This window comes from Branchiostoma floridae, chromosome 5, assembly GCF_000003815.2.
Source record: "Branchiostoma floridae strain S238N-H82 chromosome 5, Bfl_VNyyK, whole genome shotgun sequence".
Classification (NCBI taxonomy): Eukaryota; Metazoa; Chordata; class Leptocardii; order Amphioxiformes; family Branchiostomatidae; genus Branchiostoma; species Branchiostoma floridae.
Window position 1 is genome coordinate 21,018,895 of NC_049983.1, and position 26,740 is coordinate 21,045,634.

General features: G+C 44.4%; 2 protein-coding genes across 2 annotated transcripts in view; one reads left to right on the plus strand and one right to left on the minus strand.

Moving 5' to 3' along the window:
• The window catches only part of LOC118415996 (protein Wnt-16-like), a 41,899-nt gene extending 19,847 nt beyond the window's left edge, over nucleotides 1-22,052 (plus strand). The window contains exons 4-7 of the mRNA XM_035821021.1: nucleotides 19,707-19,805; nucleotides 20,019-20,114; nucleotides 20,327-20,433; nucleotides 20,883-22,052. Coding sequence (XP_035676914.1) covers nucleotides 19,707-19,805; nucleotides 20,019-20,114; nucleotides 20,327-20,433; nucleotides 20,883-21,045 — 465 coding nt within the window. The 3' untranslated portion in view covers nucleotides 21,046-22,052. The remainder of the gene's footprint in view (nucleotides 1-19,706; nucleotides 19,806-20,018; nucleotides 20,115-20,326; nucleotides 20,434-20,882) is intronic.
• A 101-nt stretch (nucleotides 22,053-22,153) lies between these two features.
• On the minus strand, nucleotides 22,154-26,299 carry LOC118415984 (tripartite motif-containing protein 3-like). The gene has a single exon (XM_035820987.1). It carries the CDS (start codon nucleotides 25,647-25,649, stop codon nucleotides 23,628-23,630), a length of 2,022 nt encoding a protein of 673 aa, XP_035676880.1. The 5' UTR covers nucleotides 25,650-26,299; the 3' UTR covers nucleotides 22,154-23,627.
• Nucleotides 26,300-26,740: the final 441 nt, after the last annotated feature.

A 26,740-nucleotide genomic window follows, 5' to 3' on the forward strand; every position in this document is an offset into this window, starting at 1 on the left:
TAGCATTATTATGCTATAAGTATTATGGCAGCATCAAAACCTTTGTTTAGAAATCTTAATTCAAACCTTGTTTAAGTAGGTTGAGTATGGTAGATTTTCAGAGCAAATGTGGTTTCTCCTCATTTTCTGCATAAATTATGATAATGAGTAATAACTACTGACACCAAAACTTGTTAAAATGTTTGTCATAGATTGGTGAAACAGTAAATACATAGACATGACAAAATAAGCCAGCAGAAATATGTCTATGAGCAAAACAAGATGGGGTCAAAAATGACCCCATACGGTCAGATTCGTCGTAAAAATGTAACGGTCGGATGAGGGTTAAGTATAATATACAACTCCTGCAATACAGATAATTATTTTCGACTTGTTGCTTGCAACAATGATGATGTAACATTCTTTGTTTCACAACGCAGCCCACTACATTGTGTATTCCATATGTCTAATGTACAATCCCTATAAACAATCTCATCAATGACTACAAGTTACTGTGAAAAACAAACCCTGCTTTTTTCAACAATGTATTGTACCGGTAGTAACTGTTACATGATTGTACAACCCTTTTAAAACTTATAATATATGCCCCTGTATACAATATCATCATTGCAATTATTCTTGGTGTACAGATTATCAAATCTTATGGGAAACATGTACACCCCACCATGTATAATGTACTGTCCCTGTATTACCATTTTGTTGTTGACCTTTGGGGTCACTTCCTGTGGAGACGGGGTAAGACTGCAGCCCACGCTGGTATCGGCATGACGTAATGCCACCTAAATATAGCACGATTGCGTAATACCCACACCACATACACTATTTTCCAAGTACAAACATCCCCTGCAAAACCGTCAAAAGCCACTAAACGAAAAAACGCCTCGTACGTTTCTTCTCCTTCTCAAGAACTACCCACATACCAAATATCAGAGCAATCTGTCCAGCCGTTCGCGAGCTTTTCTGTTCACAGACACGCACCATACAACGGTTTCCAAACATACCTATTGCATTCTGCTAATTACCTCCTAATTTGCATAACAATCATACAATTATGTACATCACTACGTAAGCTATCTGCATACCTACAGTCATTCCGATCCATCGACCCCTAGCTGCTTGCATTATTCCTTCTCAAAACCTAACACAAGAATGACTTTCACCGACCCAGCAAAACCCCTAAGTGCTCAAAACTTACACACCTTACTATTCATTTACACAGCTACCTACCACGTAAAAATCATCACCCAAAAAAGTCCCGAAAAAAAAAATATCAAAACCGGAAGTTCTGCTGCAGTACAATAACACTCCGCTAGAACGCTCTGCCGTAACGCAATTCCTACCATTCCTTCCTCATGTCTAACCCTACCCACATACCAAATATCAAAACAATCCATCCATACCTTCCCCAGATATCAGGCTGACAAACGTCCCTCTCACACACAAACAGCACTCAAAACAAACCCTTCGTTTCACGAAGGGAACAATTGGCTTACCTGTGCAATGTTTATATGATTAATGATCAGTGTACTGAAATCATGTGTAACGTATGGCTCCTAGTCAATAGATCAGCATTTTCTCTATAGTGACCACCTGTCTATAGTGGCCACATTTCCTAGTGCTGTTGTTGTTTGACATAAACTTTGAACATTTAAATTGTAAGTAACTTTAAACTGCCAGAGTTTCAGCCCAATAAAACACTCTCAGCGCCAGGGTATGAACAGACTGACCAGACAGACGAAAATAAATCCTCGAACAAGGTTCAATCGTATCTTCCGGGTCTGGCAGGAAGTTGTTAAACTAAAATAAGAATAGGCTCGATGGCTGATTGCATACAAAGTAAAACAGTTTAACAGTTTTACAGCTTGAAGAAAACAAACGCTCCTACAGTGCCTGTACCTGCTTGATAATTATTAAATCGTATGCCCTACTTGAATAAAAAAAGTTCACTGCAATAATAAATGTACCCACATCACAAGGAGCTTATACTTTTTTAAACTTACACCTAGTTATCGTACTGAAAATTGTTAATGACATTACATGAAGTCATTCAACAATTTTCAGTCATGATGAAAATTTTCTGAATGGAAGGTGTGATTATTGTCATTTTATGAAAAATAGAAGCAATCTCTGTTTTTACCTGGAATCAATTCACAATACCAGTCCACTTTGGGGGATAATGTACTGTTAAGATGATGTTCCATTTTTGCGCAGGGGTGATTTGGAACAGTCCAATGTTGCGTGGGAAGGGGTATGGCTGAAATATGCTGTATTTGCTCTTAAGCAAATGTCGGCCTTTCTAGTTTATTCACGACACTGTGTGATGTGTCCACCCTTCAAAATATGTCCTCCGTTTGTCGTCGCTAAGTGCTGGACCCCCCACCCATTCCCCATGGCCACTTTTTTCTTGGAAGAGAAAACTTAAGTTTGAGTGTATTATTCTTAAGGAGATATTTATTTCCTAAAGCTTCAGGTAGTAATCTTATAAGAGGCTTGTTGCCTAGTTCATGTTAATATTTAGAACGAACTGTTTCCTCACATTACCGTTGGCGACGTCACGTTCTGACCTTACCTGATCTGTTAATGTCCAGTCCAATCAAAAGACCAAACAACAAAATTCAGGGACTTTGACTCTAGACAGGATTGTGCGAGCGACAATAGCCTTGTCATCCAGCATTCCGCAGGATAGAGCCGTAAGAAGACCGGATAACAGCAAGAATGTAACCGTTTCACTCACTCTTGTAGCGTCTTTGTGTCGATTTCGTGAGAAAAACGGAGTTTTTGTCCTTTGGTATTTCGAACTATTTGTCAGCTTACGTTCGTAATCCCGCGACTCCGCCCTTGTCAAAGCCCGACATTTTGCCTGAAGTTAAACGTTAACCATTATCTGGAACTCAAACTCACCAGTATGTTTGTTCAAACTGTGTGTCACGCCCATCCCTCGCATAATACAACGTGTACCTTTTTACTTTCCTATCTGAAGTCATGGTGGTGTGAGCACTGTATACGTAACATGCCTTTACCAAGGGCAAAACCAAACCAGCGATACATGCGCTATACCAGGTCTCGAGCTGTATACGTAACATGCCTTTACCAAGGGCAAAACCAAACCAGCGATACATGCGCTATACCAGGTCTCGAGCTTGATCACGTGTCCACTAGATTGCCACTGTGGATCGCGACATATCACCCCAATTACCCTGCTCATGTTCGGGGTGTAATCCCTAGCATAAACGCGCTCTTTATGGGACTGGAACCCGTGACCCTTCCAACCATAAATCTGTCTGAAATGTCCTACTTGTCTAGTTAGACACATTAGAGAAGAAAGTGATACGCGAGAGGCCATGTAATGCGAACTGGTCTAAATGATGAAGAATTGTTGTGCGGTTCGGGGGTTAATGCGTTAGTGTTTTGTGAAGCGTGTATGGCATTATCGTTTATCGTTACCTGGGCTCTGTTCTCTGCGGAAACTTCTGTGTATTTGTCTTCAATACATTCTGTTCTGTTTGCTTGTGTTTTGTGTTTTTTTAGCAAACCTAGTAAAAGTCTTGGTTCAAAATAGGAAAGCGAAACGTGCCAATACGTTCACAAATGGACGACAGATGAGTATCCAAACTTATTTACAGTGTCAGTTGTTGCTGATATGAGTTACATTTTGCTTTTCTAAAACACTGATTGTTGGCGCTGGTCCAAGCTCGTCCAGATCGCCGCGTGACCTGTCCTTGGTGCTGAAAGAGAGATTCATTGGGAGGCGCTTCGGTAGAACTCCGACATCATGAAACAGTACAAAATACTTGATATATTTATGATCCCGAACACATGTACATGTACATGTACATGGTACGAAGACATGTAGACAGTGACATGGGTTACCTAATAGATGTACTTACACCGAAGGTTACTTCAGAGTACCCAACCTTGTGCGGCGACCCAAGTCCATTACCGAGTTGGTGTTGACAGTTTTGCGCTTCTAAGAGGAGTTGAATCGCGCCCGTGAGAGCCACAGTCCAGCCTACAGCTGTCCTGCCGCCGTATCGTTTACTTCATCCCGTCACAGACCTGACGGTGTAAATCGTTCTCCTTGACCTTACTGTGACATAAACGTTCTTACGCAGTAATGTTGGGTATGGGTATCTGTTAGCAAGTCTCCCGTCCAAAAAACGTTAGCTTGCTCACACTAACAGAACACACGGACTGTCATACAAGCGTGTCGGCCAATAGATAGCTAAAATTATTCCGCATTGAATGTCGGATTACACAAACGTCTGTGTGTTGTGAAAGAATGTAAGTTCACATTTTGTACACTGACCGTAACTGATATCAGACTTTTCAATACGATTGAAACATATGACTGTGATTCGACAAACAGACATAGACAATGTCCCTCAATTTGTCAATTTGAACTTTGCACGCTCCTGGCGAGTAAAGAACATTCCGGTGGTACTTTTGTCTCCTCCGTCTGTAACAGCTGTAAGATAGACCCACAGTTGTTAGGGGAGTTCTGGTCTAATCGTCAGGGAACCAAATATGACACGTTACGCGCCAATGGGGCGGGGGCGCGGCGATGACAGGGCTAACGAGGTATGTCCTTGGCATCGTGAACTGGTAACAATGTAACATACTATTTATATGGATGTGTGTAACTTTGAACACACAATACAATATGATGTCTTCAATACCATTATCATGGTTGTTAGAATTTTGATTTGGTTAGCTGTTAGAAGAAGAAGAAGCGTACATTGGATTGCCACTAGTGGTATTTTTGCAGCCTAGATATGACTCAACACTCACGCCCGTAAAACCTGATAATCTATAACACACAGTCACACACCACTATTTTTGTTGTATGAGTAAAAGGCACGGGTACACTTGTTGTTACCGCGATGAGCAATATGCTAACATCGCACAAAAGAGGAGGCTATTTTCTATGGCCATGGCATGACTACACTACAACAGATGTTTTCTGTCCTAGTTTTGCAACGTGGCTAACGGACATTACGGAAACGTGTGTCAAACCCTATCATTGATATATTACTCGTCTTTAACCATGGGAAAGATAAGACTAGAATCTACGACTTATTTTATTAATCAGCTCGGAGTAAATCAAAGAAAAAATAGATCATGTAGCCTAATAAGTCCAGTGGAGCCTGAACATCATTTCCGTTCTCCCGTGATGCGTTTCGCTACGCACTTGTGAACTTCAAGGCAAGAATGGCCGCCATGGCGTCTGTGCCTGGAGGCTATAGCCGGGCGTGTGGAACTCACACATTTGCCCCTTAAACTGTGTATCATCTTGACTGAAGTTGGTCATCTGGAGGAAGTGAGTTCTTTAAGGCAGGAAAGACCGGGAGGACGCGGTACGCCGCGGAGGATGTCACTGCTAATTCATTGAGATCGTGCTACATTTTCCAAGTGATGAAAGATATAGTGTTGCTTTGCCCCTAACTTCAGTTCAAACGTGTGAACTAATATTCCTGGAGAAATTCGTTTCTGTTTACCATTATAACACTTAGTTTGACGACATTGACGTTTGTCTTTTCTTCTACACCGTTTTGATGGGCATACATTTTGTGATTGGCGATAGGTAGGCTTCGAGGCAAAAGTCTCCTGAGATCAAACCTTACTACAACAGGGATAATTGTTAGAAGAGTATGCCACTTGTCTGTTTTTAACCCACTGTCAACTAAAGGTCTTCAAACACGTAACTCTTATGTAACAGCTCTGCTCTCTGTCACCCGTTAGGGGCGTGAAATAGATGTTCCTGTCAAGGCCTTAAACGATCCTGCTTTGTCTTATTCAATTAGCCAAGAGGTTTGTCGGTCTATATATTCTTCTCTGTGGGTCTGTCTAATATCATATACGCTTGCAAAGGCTACCGTGTATTGTTCCGGTAGTCACAGTCACGCAATTGAAATCACGATAGAATTCTAACAGTAAAGCTGTAGTTAGAGAGATGAATATATCAAAACGCTTCTGTGGTGTGCCAACAGGACACAAACAATTTCACATTCCTGGAAGCTATCATGTCCCACACATCCTGACAGACTTGACCGCTGTGGTGATGTGCAGGTCAAGGGCTCGTCTGCAATGTGCTGATCTGGCATTCCTCAGGCTTGTCATGCAGGGGCCTGGGGCGGGGGGCTGTCGGCACTTTGAAGGAACATCAAGTGCGATGTTATCATGAGATATCGATGGTACGACGTACATGACTCTAAATGAATGGATTGATGACAAACGTATCTATATTCTAGGACCATGTTAGTCTGGTTTATGTAGAACCCACATAGAGAATAAGAATTCAAAAGATATACTAAGAGAGAATTCATTACCGTGGAGCGAATTTTCCCTGATGCTATGTTAAGATAAGGTTACGTAGTAAGTACAGTGGTTGTTGTCATGCGACCTATAGGGGCTACGTTAGAAGTTTGCCGAAGGCTTAGGACTTGCACGAAGTGAAATAAACTGAATCGCTACCGATGATTTAATGAATCTCTTCACCAATTACAACGTACTGTAGTATATATTTGATAGGTTCGAAACATGAAAAAAAGAATTAAGGGCAAAATGTACAGGTGTCTCAAATATCCCTCAACCAACGAAATATTGTTTTGGAACACCATTGTGGTTTCGAACTATCTCATACCATGATCATCCGTGTCACAAGGCTACATACAACCAAGACGTAGCTATTGTCTAAAGCCCATATCCTGGAGAACAAACCCAAACGAGGAAGACAAACGATTCGCACGTGTTGGTTTGGGAGCCGAAATGGCTGATATCTTTCATCATCAGGACCGGGAAGGCGCAAGGTCAGGGCTGATGACGGCAGGGTCACGGGCGGGATGGGATGTTGTGCGCAGGGCGGGCGAACTGGTCGGTTTAGATGGCCAGGATCTTGGCTCACTAGTATCGTACATACACAACACATGCTATATCCATATCAGTCAAGTTGTAATATGTTTAGATGGACTGAAGTCTATGCCGTGCTGATGTTGAAAGTATCACATAGCACTGCCCTAGTTCTAGAAATAAATGAATGAATGAATGAACTTAATTGCACGACAGTTATGCATGTTGTACAATGTATGCCTTCTTACAAAGCAATTAACATGGTAATAAGATTCAAAAAAAATGTGACTACAGACGGAATGGCGGGGTGTATGCTATACGTTATATCAAATGTATGTTATTGGCCTAAGAAGGCAGATGTGTAGTCAGGACATGACATGAGTTGAAAATCCCCGTAGAAACGACGGTTTTGAATGTCAAAACCACCCAAGGGTCTGGCGATGTTCTTCCCTGCCTATGAAAGATAATCGTCCTGATGAGACTGAAGACAGACCCCTGCCACGGTTACCCACCCTGAGATGGACCATGATGACACATCTCGTTCCCAGTAGTTACAGGAAAGCTAGCTCGGGTCAGGAGAAACCTGTTTGATGTTTAAAGGTTCATCAGTACCGTCTTGTTGCCATGGCAACCGGTCATGACTTAAAACTTCCGTGTGGGGATGAGCTCACCGTCGGAAGCACGCATGGGTCAGTTGTCTTAATGCGAGTCATTCTTACTTTCTTTGACTATCATTTGTATTGGCACCCTTAAAAGTCACTGGAAGTGGTCTGTGACGAATAGCTTTAACAGCAGAAAACGATGCTAGTAAAGATTGTAATGTGTAGGTTGAGGTAGGTTCGAGGGGACCCGTTGCGAAGTTAATACTTCAAAGAGTATTCCATCCCACGGGTGCCGACAAGCGAAACGAAGGAAAATGTGACAACCGCGTTGTTTCCTCTGGCTCTAATGTGATAACAGACGGCGCTGTAGGATTCCACTTCAAGTTCAAGATCCTTTGCACGAACGCAGGTCTCCAGTCGGCAGAGAACAAGCTCTCATTCATGTAACAGAGCCTTCCCGTTAGGTGGAAAGCTCCTTTATGTGTCTGCGTGCAGTAGGTAGTCTATTTGTGAATTAAGGACGTCTTTTTTTAGTGTCTACTCATCCACAAGTAGTAGACACAATTCCAAGCTGACAAAGAGGACTTGACCATGGCGATGAATGCAACAAGTGTGCGTCTTAGAGACATAACGAACTCTTTGTTTTCTGGTAAACTTTCTCAGACATCTCGATGTCTTATTGGTTATCGGATTAGTCTCCGTGAATCTGATGGTCAGGACCAGGTGTTAGCACGGAGATATTGCTGTGTACGGAGTGCGGGTTTTATATGGCACCTCCCACACCCACGGATGTAATTTGACAGTAAACTAACCCTGTTTCAACAAGATGAAATTATGGAGCTACGATATTGTTTACCTAAGATAAGAATCTCTTTGTACACTACCGGTCATATGTTCTGACCGGTCAGTAGCAAGTTCATATGGGAGTGCAGGGAGGCTTTGGGATAGGATTATCATGGCTTAATCTTCGTGAAGGACCCTTATACAGTACGCTACATTGTGGTCTTTATTCCTGTGAAGTGTATGGCATTACGTGTAGACCTCAGGTTTGTAAGACATGGTGTATAGCATTACGTGTAGACCCCAGGTTTGTAAGAAGCGGTGTTCTCGTGTGTGGTTTGTGTGTCTGAGGTGATGATCCTGTCATTGATACAGCTCCCACCTGGCCGCTCAAAGGGCTGCCGTGGGTTTGGGGATTACAGGAGAAAGGGCTGTGCTACTTGAGTGTTGTTTGGACAAATCCAATACTTATGTCGACCTAGAAGATAGTGAGATACCACTTCTCATCACTCTGTTGCAATGGTGCAGTGGGCACCACTCTATAAACTAACTGTAAACGTTCTGTAACTTAACCTTTATTGCAACTTCAGGGACCATGCCCGAAGGCTAATTGCAAGCAAAGCAAAGCAGTGGAATACAACGTGTGTATTCTTGTAACGTCCATTCATTCATTTCCTCAGACCCTTGGCAGCACCCAGTGGGCTAGTGCAGCAAGCTTCTTCGCTGGTTCTGTAGCAGGGCATATTTTACACAGGGATGGGCTGATACTACTTCTCCTTAAACATGCGGGAGCGGCGGGACCCCCATCTTACATATCCCTTTCAACAGATAGATGCAAGCCCATTCGAGATGCCTGTCCAAGATTGAAGTGGGGTCTCCCAGATACCAACTGATGGGAACCAGGAGCTCAACCACGAGGCTTCTACATGATGAGCTACAATGATGCCTCACTTTACGTGCAACAGAGAGTGATAATGAAATACATAGATGAAGATGAATCAAAAGCCAAACGACAACTACGTGATTTCCAAATCCATTTCTCTTTGCAGGGTGTAGTTTCAGCTTGTAGAAATATTTACAGTGTCACAGAATATATAGTATTCCTTTGTAGATTTTGATGAAGAGGAGAAAGTTTATGCTTTCCAAAACCAGACCATATCGCACATCACACCTGACACCTGGCTTCTGTTTATGCCGACTTGACTTCGGTTTCTCCCCGACATCCCAGCGGCTTTGATAACCCTGATCGGGTCCCTCCGGTAAAGTCCGGGGCTCACCTCGGTAATCCTCGCCTGGTCGCCAGAAAATTGCCAATTTCTGGTCTGTTAAGCCCTCCTCGCTACTATAGATCATCGTTTACACTAACGCTGTAAATTTAACAGCCACAAGGCACGCGTTCTTCACATGGTGGTACTTAAACACGTACGTTTCTTTGTCAATGTCTGCATTGGGTATTTCTGTCTACTAAAATCAGAAGACAGTAGTGATGTCGGTTGAAGATCTGCCATCGCCAGTGCCATGTTTTACATGTGGCATGGCTGCAGTCCAACATCGGTGCTTTGTCAAGAGTTTTGTGTGTTTTACGTACATATATATCAGTGTGTGTAGGAATGTTAAAGTGTCTCCCGCTTCCTTCAAATTTCCTGAGTTTTACATCATCCACTTCCCTTCCCCCTAACCGTAATTACAGAGCAGGGAAGTCTGTACGGGCCTGTACAGACACACCTCACACCGTGCAGGTGAACCCGACCCGCTCACAACCACCCAAGTTCTACCTCGGAAGTGTGAACATGAGCTCGGGGACTCGTGAACGTAAAAACTCTACAGACCCTGACAAATTAAAGACTTCCTTCCTGAGAACTTCATGGCCGGCTAGAACCTCGTTTCTTTCTTCCGATAAGATATAACAAGTGTTCTCTCGAGGTTTCTTCACACATGTTAAAGTCTGTTACGACGCCTACCTGTCTCCCCTGTACAGACGCACCTCTCACTACCACATGTTTACGAGTGGGTCACACAGAACAAATTGGCTTATTAAAGTCCCCAGACCTCTTGTTGAAATCCTCAAACCTTGATGTCTGCGCAATGTCACTACTTTGGTGGCTGTTAAGCCGTTTGAAGGACAAAGAGGTCCAGACAGACCTTGAAGGAGTAATGAATGTTTCCAGCACACTTGTTGAGACGTTTGTGTGCAGCTCCGCCGGTGTTCCTGTTCCCTGTTAACTTGTACTTGTGTACCGTGTTACACAAATGTAATTAAAGTGTCTACTGTACTGTAGACAGTGAACGACTGGGGGCTGGCAAATTGTCTGGGTTCTATAAAGCCTCCATATAAGATTGTACAAGATGATACACAAACCCTACTGTTCTGCATGCACTATCATTCTCCGTCCCAGGGAAATGTGAAGGTTTCGTTGAACCATGCCAAAGACGGGACGACAGATGGCAATTGTGGCAGAAACTTTTATACTGATACCGAAAGCAGTAATATGAAAATATCCACAACAGCCAGTTTCTGTCTGCTTGTTGGAGGCGAGTATAGCGACCTTTTGCAAAGCAACAGGACACTTTTAAGTCTGTACAACCTGCCTCAAATTTCAAGATTGGCGCCATTTTTAATTCTCGTGACCATGACTTGGCCGTGGCCGATCGGCGCGGTGATCAGTCTTCAGTGCTTGTCAGAAGAACAAATCAATGAGCCGTACTTATATTTCCTTCCAGGGAAAGATGACAAACCTTTAAAGCTTTTCATATTTACACCACCACCATAACAGCAGCCTCTTGTTCTCCTATCCCAGTACCCAAACAGTTATTAAAAGGATGTGATATTAAGGTTCATTAATTAAGTGAAAAATAACAGCTTTTTTAACATAAGTTCAACGATCCACATTTGACTGCCTAACCCAAATACTGTATCAGTATTCGTACTTGTTCGTTTACGTATATTCTTCATCGTCAGTTTACATTTTCCTTTTTACAATGGTGATGCTAATATTAGCAACTAGAGTTCATTGCCATTGTTTCTTTTACTTTTTCAAGTTGATAGATTTAAGAAGACAAATGGGAACAGCGACATCAGGTCTGTGGCTGAGCCAGTTTAGCCAGTCTCCGGAGCTCCTGAGTCTATGACAGTTTGCCAGTTTGCCAGACGGTGTGTCAGTATTAAATGTGTTGGGTGTAGTTCAGGGTCGGACCTGACCCTAGCGACACGCCATTTCCGAACGCCTCCCGGTCTGTCGTCGGGCGGGCAGGCAGTGAGAGACACTGTCCAGCCGGGGAGCCTTATCAACAGTCTCGTGCCTTGGTTTCCTCAGCTTCTTCAACTTCAAGACTGTGAGGTGGGGGAGGTGTTTTCTTTAAGGACACGTGTTGGACTTGATCTACTGGTAGTTCAAGTGTTATGGGCTGCGTGGTCGTCAATTAGAGCTCCCATTTCAACACCTGGTCCGGCCGTCTTGTGTTATGTGAGAGAGAAAATAAACACAGACGATTATAAAGAGATATGGGAATGCAGCATAAAATGTCTGATGCCAGCTTTAAATATTCTCTTTTCACGAGCGTGATGTCAACTCAGAATCGTGCACGATATTCAGTATGGTGTTATCCTGTCGTCCTGTGACGCGTCTCTCAGTGATCATCCCTTGTGCACTCAGAGTTCTAAACTTTGTGCTGACATTGGTCGCTCTCAATCAAATGATGAAAGAAACCACTTAACTAAGTATATAATGCAGCTTTCATCAGATTATTTCTTTGCCTGGATAGTCTTGCCGGACGCTTTCACCTTCGTCAAAACAGAGGTATTGTGTTCAGTCTTTGTGGTTGTCTGTTTGTATGTCTTGGTGTGTGTCCGCAGTGTGGCAGCGTATGAGGCTGATATTTGTGTAACGAATGACTCGTTTATCAATATAAACACATTTGAACGTGTAGTAAACCAGATATGCGATGACAGACATCTTATTGAATCACTACGAAATTCCCGTGGGAATCAGGACGACCCGTCCTACCTGTCAGGTGTGAGTGACAGGATGCTGGGGATCGTCACGTCCCCGGACCTGTAGGACGGGACACGCAGGCCGTGTCTGTCACTGTCCGACAGACAGGAGAATGTTTACCACAAACCCACGCGGCCAGGTAAACTGTTCCGGAGGAGGAGGCGGTAAACGTGACGTCATGCCCATGAACTATGAAGTGTGTGGTGACGGATTGCGTATGGACGACGTACTTGTACATCGTTTGTAGACTATCCTGGTGTCTCGGACATCTTGTATAGCTGGACAAGGCAAGCTATGATATCACATGCCTCGAGGCCAAGTTCATTATTCGAAGTAAGAACTCGATCGAAGTATGTATCAGGCTACAAGTCTTTTTTGTACATGGATTTATATCGGCTGGGAAGGGAAGTGGCCAAGGGGTGCACTTGTCTGCATCGTTTTACGGACCATGTTGCCTCCACTACGCGGATGTTTATTCCAAGTATCCTCGTGTTAAATGCTACAGAGTAAAGTCATTGTGAAATCTTTGAAGATAAACTCTTTACTGCCTTCCAAGATGTGTTCCGTCACTCGCAGTTCTGTCCCAAGTGGAATGTTGATTGTAGACCGTGGTGTTGAGTTTTTACCGCGAGCTATAAACGTTTCTAACCGCACGTAACGTTACCTCACAGTTGGTTGTATCACGTAGTATAATGTCAACAACATACAGTTGTTGATGACTGGGACAATGTACAAATTTACTCTCAAACTACACCTGCTTGCAAATGGTAGCTGAAGTCGGCCTTCATCAAGCGATCACTGATGAGCAAATTATTGTCATTTGAATCGTCCGTAAACATGATTACCAGAGCCATTGCCAAAGGCGGGCGGAAACGCGAGTCCTGTCGTCCACCAGTGCGACAAAGTAGCCTCAAGTTTGGGCAACAGAGAGGGGACAGTTCCCGGCCTCCGTCCCGCGTGCCTGCGCGCGCTTCAAAGTCACGAGCCGTGCGTGCAGACAACAGACGTTTGATCCTCGCTGTTTCCAAAACATAGCAGCCAGGAAACCTTGGGAGGAACACCGGCCGTCTGCGTACGGACTCGCCGTGTTGTGGCATCAAGTTGGGGACTTGCGGTGAAGTCAGAGTCAGACGGAATCACACTGCCAAGAGTCACAAACGATGAGACCGCATTTGCCACTAGTCATATCCTGTCTGAAGGACAAGTTCTAGAATACATTTACATGTACATATCATCATATCCATTTGAAAAGACCTACGTTGAAAAAAAAGATAACTGTTTCATCCTAAACCTTTGAAGATTTAAGATTTCTCGGTTTCCTCTGATGGTTCTGGTTCTCGATACGATTAAAAGGCGGAGCAGCACACGGTTCATAGCTCTCTAATCACATCCGACATTTGCAATTAAGGCTCGATTGAAACATGATTAACTCAAGGGACGCCGCGCCGCTTGTTCTACCGATGTAAATCAGGGTGTCTCCGACCCCTCTTAACACGGTTTGCTATTAGGGAATGTGTCATATTGAGAATACAATAATTGTTCGACTGAAAACAATGATAACATCACAAAGGAAGGCTTTGCAAGAAGGCACCTGTGTCGCTCGTTTTCTCACTTCCAAGTGCTCCACCTAACACCTCTGTGAGCCAGTGACCGCAGATGTAGGGAAAGCAAGCTACCATGTCCACTGGCTTAATGTCTTACTATGCAGATTGCAAGAATTGATTTGCAGTACTTCAAAGCGTTCCACGTTTATCCCTTTCATTCCTTAACCTGCTACATCAACAACACACGTCTCAGACACCGTCGCTTCTTACGCCCCTACTTTCCCACGGAAAACCTTCAAAGTGTTAGGTCTTGTAATAATCCTAAAAAAGGGCAGCTTTCCTAATCGCCGCTATCTCGCAACTTAGCGTGTCGATAAGGAAGGAAATTGGAAACAAGTGAGAGACCTGCGGTCTCGGCCTGGTGGTATTACCTGCGCTTTGATCCGCCCAGTCCACGTGAGACGGGCCGGTAGATAACCTCGCCTGCCGGGCAACACGACACGTTTGTGTCTTCACCACGCGGCGATGATTTCCACCACATTCAGCAGTTATCTGACGGGAGCTCCGGGCGATCCCCGGCTACCTTAACACGAGAGGACCGGGGTTTGTCTCCCAGCTTAACCTTGTCTTACAGCCAATTTCGAACAAATGTAACGGCTTATTCATTAATGCTTTCAGTCAGCCACAAATTGAATTCCTACAAAAGAACATCTAGATCCAAAACAACATCTTATCACTGGACAGTGGAACCGAGAATGTAGACTATTCGACAGGGAAGGATTTCCTAATTTCATTAGTGAAAAAATGTGAAAGAGGAAAGAAAACTTCCGTATACTCTTTAGTAGGACGGTATTTATCACCTGTTTCATAGTGTTTGACAATTTTCAGTCATTTTAATGGGCTGCCTCGACATCATAGAAACAAGGAACTGCTTTGTCGTTTTGTCTTTCGTTGGTGTTGTTGTTCCGCTTGACATTCTGACAATCTTCGGTAAATCGTTTGACCAGCAGCAGAAGTCGTTTGGGACCACCCTTGTTATACCCCCTTCACATTAGGCGCGATTCGATCGGAAGACTACTTTACGAACTCTGAATGACATTTTCCTGAGTAAGACGTCCGGTGTTCTCACGATCATCTTGCGATTTTTACGGATCGCCGGCAGTTTTCAGGAGTCTTACGACGGTCGGGGTGCAGCGAAACATGTTCTTAATACCCCCTTCACATTATATACGATCTTCGGACGTTCTTCGCGATCGCAGGAAGGTCGGCTGATTTTAAGATCTTAAGATGGTCTTGCGTATTTTTCGCCTCAAAACTGTCCCCCTCACATATACGCGAGGCTCGTGAGATCGACGGTGAATAAATCTATGATAATAAACCTCCCATGACCTCTTGCACGCGGACAAGGTAACACAAAACGTTCCTAAAAAAAGGCAAGAGATCAATAAATGTTGCTTATTTTGTTGTCGTAATCTTTTTAAACAATGAATGGAATGCGCGGGCATAATAGAAATGACGCAAGAAAAGAAAGTGTGTCACAAAGTCAGCCTACATACTGCCACAGGGGCCACAATGTTAGAATTACCCTCGCATTCCCAGAAATTCAATATTTGTAAACAAACGGAAGTCGGACGAACGTCGCCCGAACGTTGCCCAACTGACGGGCGTTCGCCATCCGATTTACGCTCGATGATTAATAACTATGTCTTTGCTCGCCTATCGGTCTTCAATCGTTGGATTGACGCAAGACTATTGACCGATACCCTTGCAAGGTACGCACGATTTGTACGCACAATCTGCGACTCGGTAACAGCTGTGCGATTTTGGAGATTTCCTTCGACTAGTCGCATATGTTAAGAACATGTTTCGCTGCACCGCGACCGTCGTAAGACTCCTGGAAACTGCCGGCGATCCCTAAAAATCGCAAGATGATCGTGAGAACACCGGACGTCTTACTCACGAAAATGTCAATCAGAGTTCGTAAACTAGTCTTCCGATCGAATCGCGCCTATTGTGAAGGGGGTATAACATGTATTGAGCAATTTCCGAGAATTTGTTGCAGTAACGGTCCCACAGAAGATGAGATGACCTGCTGCTGATCTCTCACGGTCTCTCCTTGTTAACACGAGAACTCCACAGGGTGGTGCCATCCTTCTTCCTCACCCATCCCGCACCGCTGACACCTGTCCCACATAGTCTCTGTCCGTCCTCTCTTCACATCAGCATACCTCCTAAATACTTCCCAATCATGTGCAGAAGTGACCTGAATAGCCACATTTGTTTGTGCATATTGCTGCCCTGGGGCTATTGGGTGGGATACAAGTGTCCATCACAATCAAGGTTCAAGTAATGGAGTAGAAACGGTATTCTGGGATTTTTTGGAGGGGAAACCTGCTGTCTGGTCATTGATCTGAAGCCCTGATCCTTGGGATGTGCGAATATGTAATTGTGTCATGGTGTGTACTACTAAATCTATTTCCTAACAAACCGAATAGACTTCTATAACTTTTTAGAACATAAATCTAAGCATTTTTTAGAATCTTGAAGTGACTTTTTTCTCCTCTCCCTCTCGTTTTCTCTCAACCTCATTGACCAAAGAAAAACTTTCTACACGCCAGAGCACGCGGCATCAGTGATTAGCAGCCGACCTCTTGCCCCGTTATACGGGGACCGTGTGACAGGTCGCGCCACCGCGACTAATTCTTTTCAGGCCGTGCGCCGGCCGGCCGCACATTCCCCCGTACGTGTCACCACCTTTGCCGGGCACTTCCGATCCCATCCGTCTCGCCTGCTCCCTCATTCTTCACTTTCCCAAGAATGTCTCCTGCTCATCACCTGCCCACCTGGGGTTCATCTTCACGGAATATCTATAAGATAACCGAACGTTCCGTTTCCTCAGGGGCTCACTTATCGTTCAACAACAGGACTGCACTCAGTCCTTATATCAAGTAATTACGAAAATGTCTAAGTGCGTTTGACAGTGGCTAAGATGAAGATGAATTTGTTTGAACGTGTAGTGTTCTGTGCTAATTGCTTCCTTTCCTTGGCTGCCCTGTGCGAGTGTTAGGTCCTCCATCTCCCACCTGTTGTGTTGGTGTTAGAACAGGTATGTGGACAAACTCTGACAGTCTGAATCAAGAACACGGCGACTGTTTACACGCAGCTTAATTCTTTCCATACCGCCGGATCGTTTTCTGTGCTGCCATGTCAGCTCCAAGGCGATTAACTGTCGAAAATCGGACCTCCGATCTTTCTGGCGTTTCTTCAGGCAGGCCAAACACCAATTAGTAACGTGTAGTGCCTTGACATTTAGTAACAAGGGCGTGGGTCCGATTCCCGGCCTACCTGTCGGAGTTCGAACCCTGGAATGCACACTGGTGGGGGCTACAGTAACGGGGTACTGTCTTTCGCAGGGGGCATCGTTAGATACCTTTGATAACGGATACGATGGGTTTACGAAAGTCACATGTAGGAAGATTTGTGACAGTTGGTATCATACTCCCTGAAAAAAAGTGTCCTTGTGAAAATTCCTTCAAGGTTCCATTCTATCGGTCTGCTATGCGACTGTCGTTTCAAGGTCACTGACCTAACCTCTCTTACCATAAAGCCCAGAATTCCTGATTGAGTCTGACATGGAAAATAGCGACGTTCCCGCCAGGTTAATTATTTTCATTCCTGCTTCATTTGAGAGAGCCTTGACCTGTTTACACTATCTGTCCAAACATGAAAACACATTAGGCAACGTTGGCGTCGCGGCAGTTCTGGGGTATGTTTTCACAACATTCAGCGACACAGCATTTCGCGCATCGGGTCTACAATTGAATCTGTTTACCTGCTCAATACTTCTTTATGCTAATCTGAGCAAGGACGACCCCCTTGATTTGAGCAGGCAACCAGAGAGTGTGTGTCTATTCAATTCTACATAACGTTACATGTATCACTTGGTTTGCTTGTTTAATGGTGTATACTTATAGGTTCGATCATTGCGTATTTAATGCATAGCCATAGGCCGTTGGTTCATTGTTTGGTTGGTCGGTTGGCTGCTACCTTGTCCGTCGGTTGGTCCGTTTGTTGGTTCCCAAGCTTGGTCGATGTGTCCGCTATCTGCTTGGTCACCTCTCCTGTCACATGTAGATGTCGGACCTCCTAGTCTACTGTTCTATCCCTGTCCGCCGGTGGTCCCCTCATGTTTGTACTAAACACAGTCACAGGTTGACAGACACTGGGATGTCGTGTTCCCAACACAGGGCCTGGCTGTTCCAGGGACACGATAGGACAGGTCCCACCCTGATGGGGGCTGTGTCTGAGTGTGTCATTGTCGTTGCTAAGAAATCAACTCTTCTCGTTCGCCTGAAGTGCATACCTGCAAGGTTTAGAATAGAATTGTTTATATATCTTCTCAAAGTGTGGTCGGTATGGAAGTCCCTTGCATGATGTATATTGTGTCTATTTTGCAATATTGTCCGTCTGATATCGGTCTCACTTGGTGACATGTCGCCAGATCCACACGATGACACCTGCAATCCTCTGCTTCTGACGTAAGCATGTTTGCTAAGAACACAGACTTAAGGTATCTTAAGGGAATGTTTCTCAGGATGAACACCTTTGTCACGTATGCTTATTTTTGGCGTGGCTGTCTTGTTGTTTGGATGGCTTTGCTGACCTCGCCCTTGTACTACAGTCTGAATGCCGTAGTTTCAGCACTAACAATGTAGAAACCTGATAACAAAAATAGAATTCACCATCTTTAATGTATAGCACGGTAGCCATATAGGCTGAGTAAACAATGATGAAAAAAATATTCTTTTTGTCGCGCCATTAGTCTGTTGATTTCGGCAAATAACAACAAACAACCAGCATTTTTATCAAGGGATGAGTCTTCCTGGACATACCTAACATTCCTGCTAAAGTCTAACGTGTCAGAACCTCAGACATGAGGGTTATATGTGTATGCTGATTCCACCAGAACGCTGTAAAAATAATAACATTGCTCTTTTCTCAAGCTTAACGTAAAGCCAACAAGGATCACGGCACAAGACCCGAGGGGGGTTGTAGAGTCTTGTAAATCTCAGCACAATCCGGGTGATCTGTTAGGTGGCATCATAACAGTCAGGCGTGTTGTAAATATGGCCTGAGGTGGCTCTATTGTTACCTTCTAGCTAACTTTTAATAGTGTTGATGCCTAAGATCTCTACCTATTATGCTCGTTAGCCTAGGTATCTGAAGTTGTGGCCAAGTGTATTAGATTCCATAGAAATCATTGTATGTCATGACGCCCCTCCCCAAATTCCCATTGCAAATCTTATCTGTAGAGTTTACGGGAGAAATTGTTGTTCTTGTTAGGGAACGTCTCACACAATGAGGGGAAGATCCCTGCTAGAAGGGACAATTTTGTAGGGGAGGGGAACTCATTCTCCCGTCACACTAGTTGGAGATGCCTTCACAATGCCAGCGACTCCCAGATATTTGTAGTTATCCGATAATGAGGTCTCGGGTAAATGTCGTTAAGCACGGTAGGCGTACGTTACTTCACAGTAGCCATGGAATGCCTTGAGGAAATCGAGTGCAGCACCATTGCAGTTCTCTTGTGAGTTGACAGGGGACGCTCTTCCACGTCAGCCTAGGTCGCGCACGCTATCATGACCACTCGACACTTTGTACTGAAAATCATTTGAACAGGGTACTTGAAAGTAGACATTGATACTCACAATCCCGACACACACCCGGATCTGATTGGGCGCGAATCTCTCTTGAAGCAGACAATATTTTGAGATGAAAAGTTATCGGTTATGTGCAAACGTTGTCTTTGTATGTAACTCCTATTGTCACAATACGTGCCATTGTGATAAGTGTGGCGACAAAGAGTAGGATTACTTTTCTACCTGTTATTTTCGTTGATGAAGAGTACAGCCATGACATGTTGTTCTGTCGGTGTGTTTCAGGCCATACAGGAGCAGATGTCGGTCAAGTGCAGGTGTCATGGCGTGTCCGGATCATGCGCAGTAAAGACCTGCTGGAAAACGTTACCCAGCTTCAAACGGGTGAGTTAGGCATTTGACGAGCAACTATAGAATCCATTTTCTCTCTTTTGTAGACAAACACAAACAATCTAAGAAACAAACATCAATTCACCTGTATAGAATGAGCATGCCTGTGTGGTCATGTCACGATATCACCTGTTTGTGTATAAACTCTTCTCCGACTTTCATTCACAACACCACTTTTAAAAATACACTACTCTTCCACGTCTCCAGGTTGGAGATTTCTTGAAAAAGAAGTACATGACGTCAGTCCCCATCCTCCGGAAGACGAGACGGAGGTTACGGCGGAAGCAGAAGATGCAGCGGAAGGTAACTGCCACTCAATACCCGCCCAATTTAGCTTTCCAAGTTCTAACATAGTAAGAGCGTTGTCATGTTCAAACCAGGGTATCCTTTCATTTGGGATGGAAAGGCACAACACCGTAATTAAGAATGATTTTTTTATAATTCACTACAAAGATAAAAGGACAATGTTTATGTGAATATGAAATATGCTTGCTGACAATTCCCCACCCCCATAGGTGCCCATCGGAGACGATGAACTGGTGTTTCTTGAGAAGTCTCCAAACTTCTGCAAGTCCGACAAGAAACGCGGGATCTTCGGCACCCGGGGCAGAGAGTGCAACAGGTGTGAGGTTACAACAGTTTGATAGAGGCTTTCTACACTATAGACGAGAGTTAGTTTACATGATGGTGTTAGATGTTGAAAGCAGGGAAATACACAATTATTTTCAAAAGGCAAGTTATGATTATTCCAGGGGAGAGCCCCGACGGAGGTTAGTGTATCATAACATTAACAGAACAGAACAGAACAGAACACATGATCATAGTGATAACAAAGCTTCAGGAAAATGGATGAAGCTGTATGAATAAATAGAAATCTTAACAATTGTAATGATCTAATAATGAAATCTATCTACAAATCTCAAATTCCTTCTTTGCCTAGTATACAACTATGTATACCACTGCTTGACTTTGTTTCGGGCATGAACTTGCAACGAAGTTGTTAATGTAATAATGCATGTGTTGAATGCAAATAACAATGTCAGTAACGATAGTTCCCTCTGTTGTTATCAGAACGTCCACGGGCCCTGACAGCTGTAACCTGCTGTGCTGCGGGCGGGGGTACAACACGCAGGTGGTCCGGTTCGTGGAGCGGTGCGGCTGCAAGTTCGTCTGGTGCTGTTACGTCAAGTGCAACACCTGCGAGACCATCATAGACAAGCACACCTGTAAATAACCACCTGCAAGAACACTCCTGTACATTCTACCGTGCCTTGCCGTGGCGTGAAGTAAAATCTGACTGTATTCAACCCTTCCAGAAATAGCATAAGACTTCGAAAGTCAGGATTGTATTGCAATTTATTGTCTTAAAGAAATATGTCTGTTGAATAACGTTCCAGTGTTCCACACGTAGTTGACTTTTAGTCCGCCAGTTTCCTTGTGCAAAAAGAAATGTCACTGCAGCCCCAGCATGTTTCCAGCGACCCCTAGCGAAAAATAATATTATTGCAGAACATGAGATTTCAACCCCTCCACACGAGGGACCCATGTGTGAAGCCTGTCATGTACAGAAGAAGGATCACAGAAAAACACAACGTTTGCAGACAACTATCAACCAAACGCCATTTCCTTTGATAACTCTTGACCGAGCGAGACCAAGTGACGGGTCCACAAGACATCGTGAGATCGTCCTTACATTGTATCAGCTGATGACGTCACCACCCAATACTTCACATTCGCAACTTCCCATAACTATGAATCTCAGGATGTAGAATGTACCATCTGTAAATAGAGTCAGGTATAACCACCAACAGTTCCTGCAGCGACCGTTCATTCCACGCCGAGGCACGCCGACCGTATAACGTAAGAAGTTCTGCTATTACTTCTGGTTCGTGTATGTAGAGATCCTTGCGACCATAAAAACAGATGTATTACCGTACTATATATAATTTATCATTGTATAGGAACTTCTTTCTTTCCATGTGTCATCGTCAAATGGCAGGTTAAATAGATATATGTATAAAATAAAGATTTCCTTAGAAAACTAGGTCTGTAGTTTAGCATGCCATCCAGAGACTCCAACAACACAAGGCTTGGCCGTCTCTGTGTTTCTGAATCGGGAACTTGTCATGAAATTATGTATGACATCTATTTGTGTTGAAAACGATGTATATATTGAAGAGAGATAATGTATTTTGATGGCCGTCGGCCGATTATTAAACGCAAAGATACAACGAAAAATTACCAGTGCGTTTCTTTCGTACATATTATTGCTAGTGGCGTAGCCATACATGTAACGTTATGTATGTGTAGACAACAGAAAGCAGCAACAATCAGTACAATGACAAACAAATCGTCAGCAAAGGAACGATCAGGCGTATTACAGCAAAGGAAGAATTAGTATTGTGGGCTATCTGAAAGACACAAAGACCTGTCTCAGAATTCAGCTCAAGAAATGCTGCCTATTTAAAGGGCCATCTGTTTACGGTGCTTGTTTTCAAGGACAGTGACACTACCCAAAACTATATGGAAAACGTTGACTTATTTTCCAAAGCTAGGACAAAGAAAAAAAAAACAGTTCTGAAATACATCATACGTTTGATATCTGCTTTTTCTATACAGCGATATAAGCGCATACAAACACCGTGAAAGCATGGCATCTACGTGACTACATGTATGCAGTTCCTGTTTACACTGACATATTTCAGATAAGTGACCTTTACCGTTTATCTTACCGTGAATCCCCAGGAATGCATCGATGGCTTTCTAGAGGGATTTACTGGTAAAGTGTACAGAAAGACACGGCGGGTCACTGTGGGTTACATGCACCGACATGCGTTACTGTCTACACAGTAGCAGTACAGTTCCATACATTGTCAATCCGTGTAAAAAAAAAAGGTAGATGATGAGTCTCTTTATTCAATGACATACCAACCTGATGAAACTATTCACAGAATAGTTCATACATTATAAGGCATAAACTACGTATACACTACATCTGTAGTACATTGTGACCCTACCTCTTGACTATTCTAACGTGTTGGTTGGTCGTCTTGTAATACGTTATATTAAGTGCGTGATTTAAGGTACAATGTATGGCAAAAGCAGCTGTTGTGCTACATGTACTATAATGTGCATGTGGATACACTGATAACCGAGTAACCCTTTACATAGGGTGGATAAATGATTGATGATGATGATGATGAACAACCAAAGCAAACAACAACTGTCTGGATAACTTTTGAGCATTGAAGACGTTTGCAATATACTGTAGTCCTAGTAATTCAATGCCGTGTTTTGATGCGGTCCTGCAAATGTTTAGCCTGAGTATCATCCTCCGTAGTAACCGCTGGCTCACGACTTTCACTTGCTAATCCGTGGTTAGCAAGCGAAAGTCGTGAGCCAGCGGTTACTACGGAGGATGATACTCAGGCTAGCAAATGTTAGGGTCGACAGGTAGGGATTTTCATTTAAATTTCACCAGAAAAGTACAACAAAATATTTGTAATGCCAAAATGTTGAAGATGTCAATATTTTCTACACTGCATTTCAATTATACAGATGTGATATCAAGCAGGTTGACAACAAAAGGGGACCTACGTCCGGTGGGTCAGAAATTAGGTGAACATGTTGAAAAACAATTCTATAGCGTTTCATCACTCAGACCAAAAATTATATGTCACTTGACAGCGGTCGACCAAAGAAAACAGGTCGACAGGCTTTTGGGTGACCGGAAGCAAAACTTTTCCGAAGCCTAATAAGTTTAATTTTCATCCACATGTCCATTCCTGTTGAAACTATTCCTTTAGTAAAACGTGTCTATTTGAGTGAGAAAAGTTTCATACGTCCATTTTTACTGTTCATGTCGCACACCACCATCTTGCCGTCCTGCATGAGTGAGAGTCCCCAGGGGTAGTGCAGTCCGTCCTCCCGGGTCAGCAGGTGCCTGACGAACAGCCCGTCCCGGTCAAACTGAGACACACGGTGGTTGTGCGAGTCGCACACGATGATGTTGTCGTCTTCATCCACGTACAGTCCCATGGGATGGTCCAGCTGCCCGTCCCCCGACCCGTGCTTCCCGAACTTGAACACGATCCCGTACTCCGGGTCGAAGACTTTGACGTTGTTGTTGCGCATGTCGCTGACGATGACGTGGTTGCGGCTATCGGTGGCGACCCGGAGGATGTAGCCGAAGTCCCGATCTCCAAACTCGCACACGCTCGTCCCGTTCGGCAGCAGGACGAGGACCTGCCAGCCGACGGTCACCACGATCCGTCCGAGCCCGTCCACAGCGATCCCTCCTCCCACCGTGTCCTTCTCCGCGACGTTCTTCACGTGGATAACCCGCTTACCCGAACCCTCGCTGTTCATGACGTGAACCTTGGGTCCGTCTCCGGTCACTAACAGTTCGCCATTGTCTAATGCCGTCACACACTCCGGTTGGAACCCAAGGTCGATCTTACGCTTGAACCCTCCCTCCTTGTCGACCACCTGTAGACACTTGTTGCGGTAGTCAGTAGCCACGATGTCTTGTCCACCTGTGATGGCGATGCACAAGGGCGAGTCAAACTCACCTTCTGCCTTCCCCGCCTTCCCTACAGCTTTGTACAGCTTGACTTCCTTGCAGTGACTGAGTGAAGCGTTAGCCTTAATCTGCAACCCAGCGACAGGAGGTATCGCGACTTCCACGTCTTTCTGTTTCAAATCGCCCATGAGTTTGGATATCTCTTCCTGTATATTAAGAGAGGCTGGGTTGTAAGTTAGCTCTTTGAAACTTTTGGTCGAGGACAGGTTTGTACGCACGCTGTTGTCTGACCGTTTCATGAGCTCTTCTTTTACCCCCTCTGCAACAGTCATAAGCTCTACCGGGTTTCCATTCACCAACAGGTGCCCTACAAACTGGATGGTGTTCTTTGCCTGGGTCAGACTGGTATCGGCAGTGTTGATGGCAGACGCCAGCTGTTTCTGTCGTGCCTCGTGGAGAGAGCGAAGCTGGACGAGTCGCTGGTCTTTCAGCTTCTGGACAGCGACGATAATGGCGTCCGCTTGCCTTTCGATGTCTCTCGTCATCTTCTTTACCTCTGACGCCCACTTTTCTCCACTTCCTCGCAGCTCGTCCAGCCACATGTCCTGTAGGATGGCGCCTCTTTTGACGCCCCCCAGAAGCCCTTCCATAGCACCTATCTCCTTCCCGGCCGCTTCCTCCACCTCCACATACTTGTGTTCCTTGTGCGAAGTCACCACGCAGTGTAGACATATCACCTGGCGGCACGTCTCGCAGTAGAACTTGTGAACCTCCTTGTGAATCGAGCACTTTGAAGGCTCGCCCGTTCTCGCCGACACTAAGACTTTGCCCGACTTCAAATCCTTCAGTGTGACCACCCGGTGTGATCGTGTAGGCTTAGGGCGACAATGGCTGGTGGCACAGTTCTGACACAAGTAGTCTGGACAGTCTACACAGTACGATGTAGCGTGTACACCTGCCTCGCACGTCGAACAGCGAGCCTCTCCCATCCCCTCCTGTGCCGAGTCGGACGTTTGCTTCATAACGTCACTCAGCTTTGTAACTAGGAAGTTGTCTTTCAGCGCGCGGACGCCATCTTTGGGAAGGGCTGCGTCCTGTCGGCAGGTGGGACAGGAAAGTTTCCCCGGCCCGTCCGTAGATTTGGCCACCGGCAGCTTCTCCAAACACCCCTGGCAGAAGGTGTGCAGGCACGGCAGGATCTTAGGTCGATCGTAGTCCTCCAGGCATATCTGACAGACGAGAAACTCTTCGGTGATATGGGACAGAATGTTGGACGCCATCCTGTCCGCGTTACATATGATATGACCAGGTTCCATTATTCATCGAGGTCAAAAGTCACCGCGAGCGGAATTCCGTGAAGTGAACGGGTGTGAGTTACAGAAAGGGTTAGTGTTTGTTGTCACTCACGTGAAAATGCCAAGTGTCACTACAAACAGTCTACCGGTCATGTCCGACACGTAAACACTTTAAAACCAATTTTTCACTCTACAAAATGAAGATTTTATCTACAACAGTCTCGCTTCAAGTAATCCCAACGCGAAAAATAACCACAACTAAGCCCAAAGGATTTTAAGCCTGTCGTATACAGCCCAGCGGAAATAGCGCAGAGGAAAGTTAACACCTGTATGACGTAACATACAAGTACTGGTGTTCAACTCCGTCGGTTGTGGCGTTGGTGAAACCAGAGGAAAAGCAGAAAACAACATATGTGTGTCTGTAGGGTGTCTGTAGGGCGGGTTTGAAGACTAGTAATTAGCATTAATAATTACAGGCTAGGCCTGGGGGTTTGTTTATATCTGTCCCATGGTAACTAGTAATTGGGGTTAGTTCTGTTGGGCTATGCTAACCCTAGTTACTAGAAGCCGAACTTTTGTGTTAGACTAGATTTGTGATACTTTTATATGTATATATCTTGACTTGTTGTGACCTGTACTTAGCTCGGTTGGGTAAAATTATACAATAAAGGTCTTCATTCATTCATTCATTCATTCATTCATTCAGTAATTAGTGCTACGACCGGTAGAGTGGAGCCCCATTCAGGATCACTCAGAAGCGTATCGTTTGTGGCGTAAAACTAAAAGTATGTGAGTTTTTTTTTTTTTTTGAAGATCGATTTGAATACATGGAAACATGGTTTGAATAGTTTAGGCATAGTTTAAATTTTCAGAGTGACCGTGCCGATCGGCTGTATTGAGATGTGAAGGAGGTGTACTTTAACATGTACAAGTACAGTAGGCGCATCCTTACGTATATATACTAGATAGCTTCAAACAACATTTTAGGTCATATGTGCAAATGTTAATTAGGCGTGACAAGTCAGTCAGTGTAATATAACTGCAAAGGATATAGATTATACTCTCCAAGAGGAAGGTTAGGCTCCGGCTGCTTTTTAACGTTTTTTTAATTC

Excerpts from the sequence above, each read along its gene's own strand:
- LOC118415984 (XM_035820987.1), bottom strand. The coding sequence starts at position 25,649 with ATGGAACCTGGTCATATCATATGTAACGCGGACAGGATGGCGTCCAAC.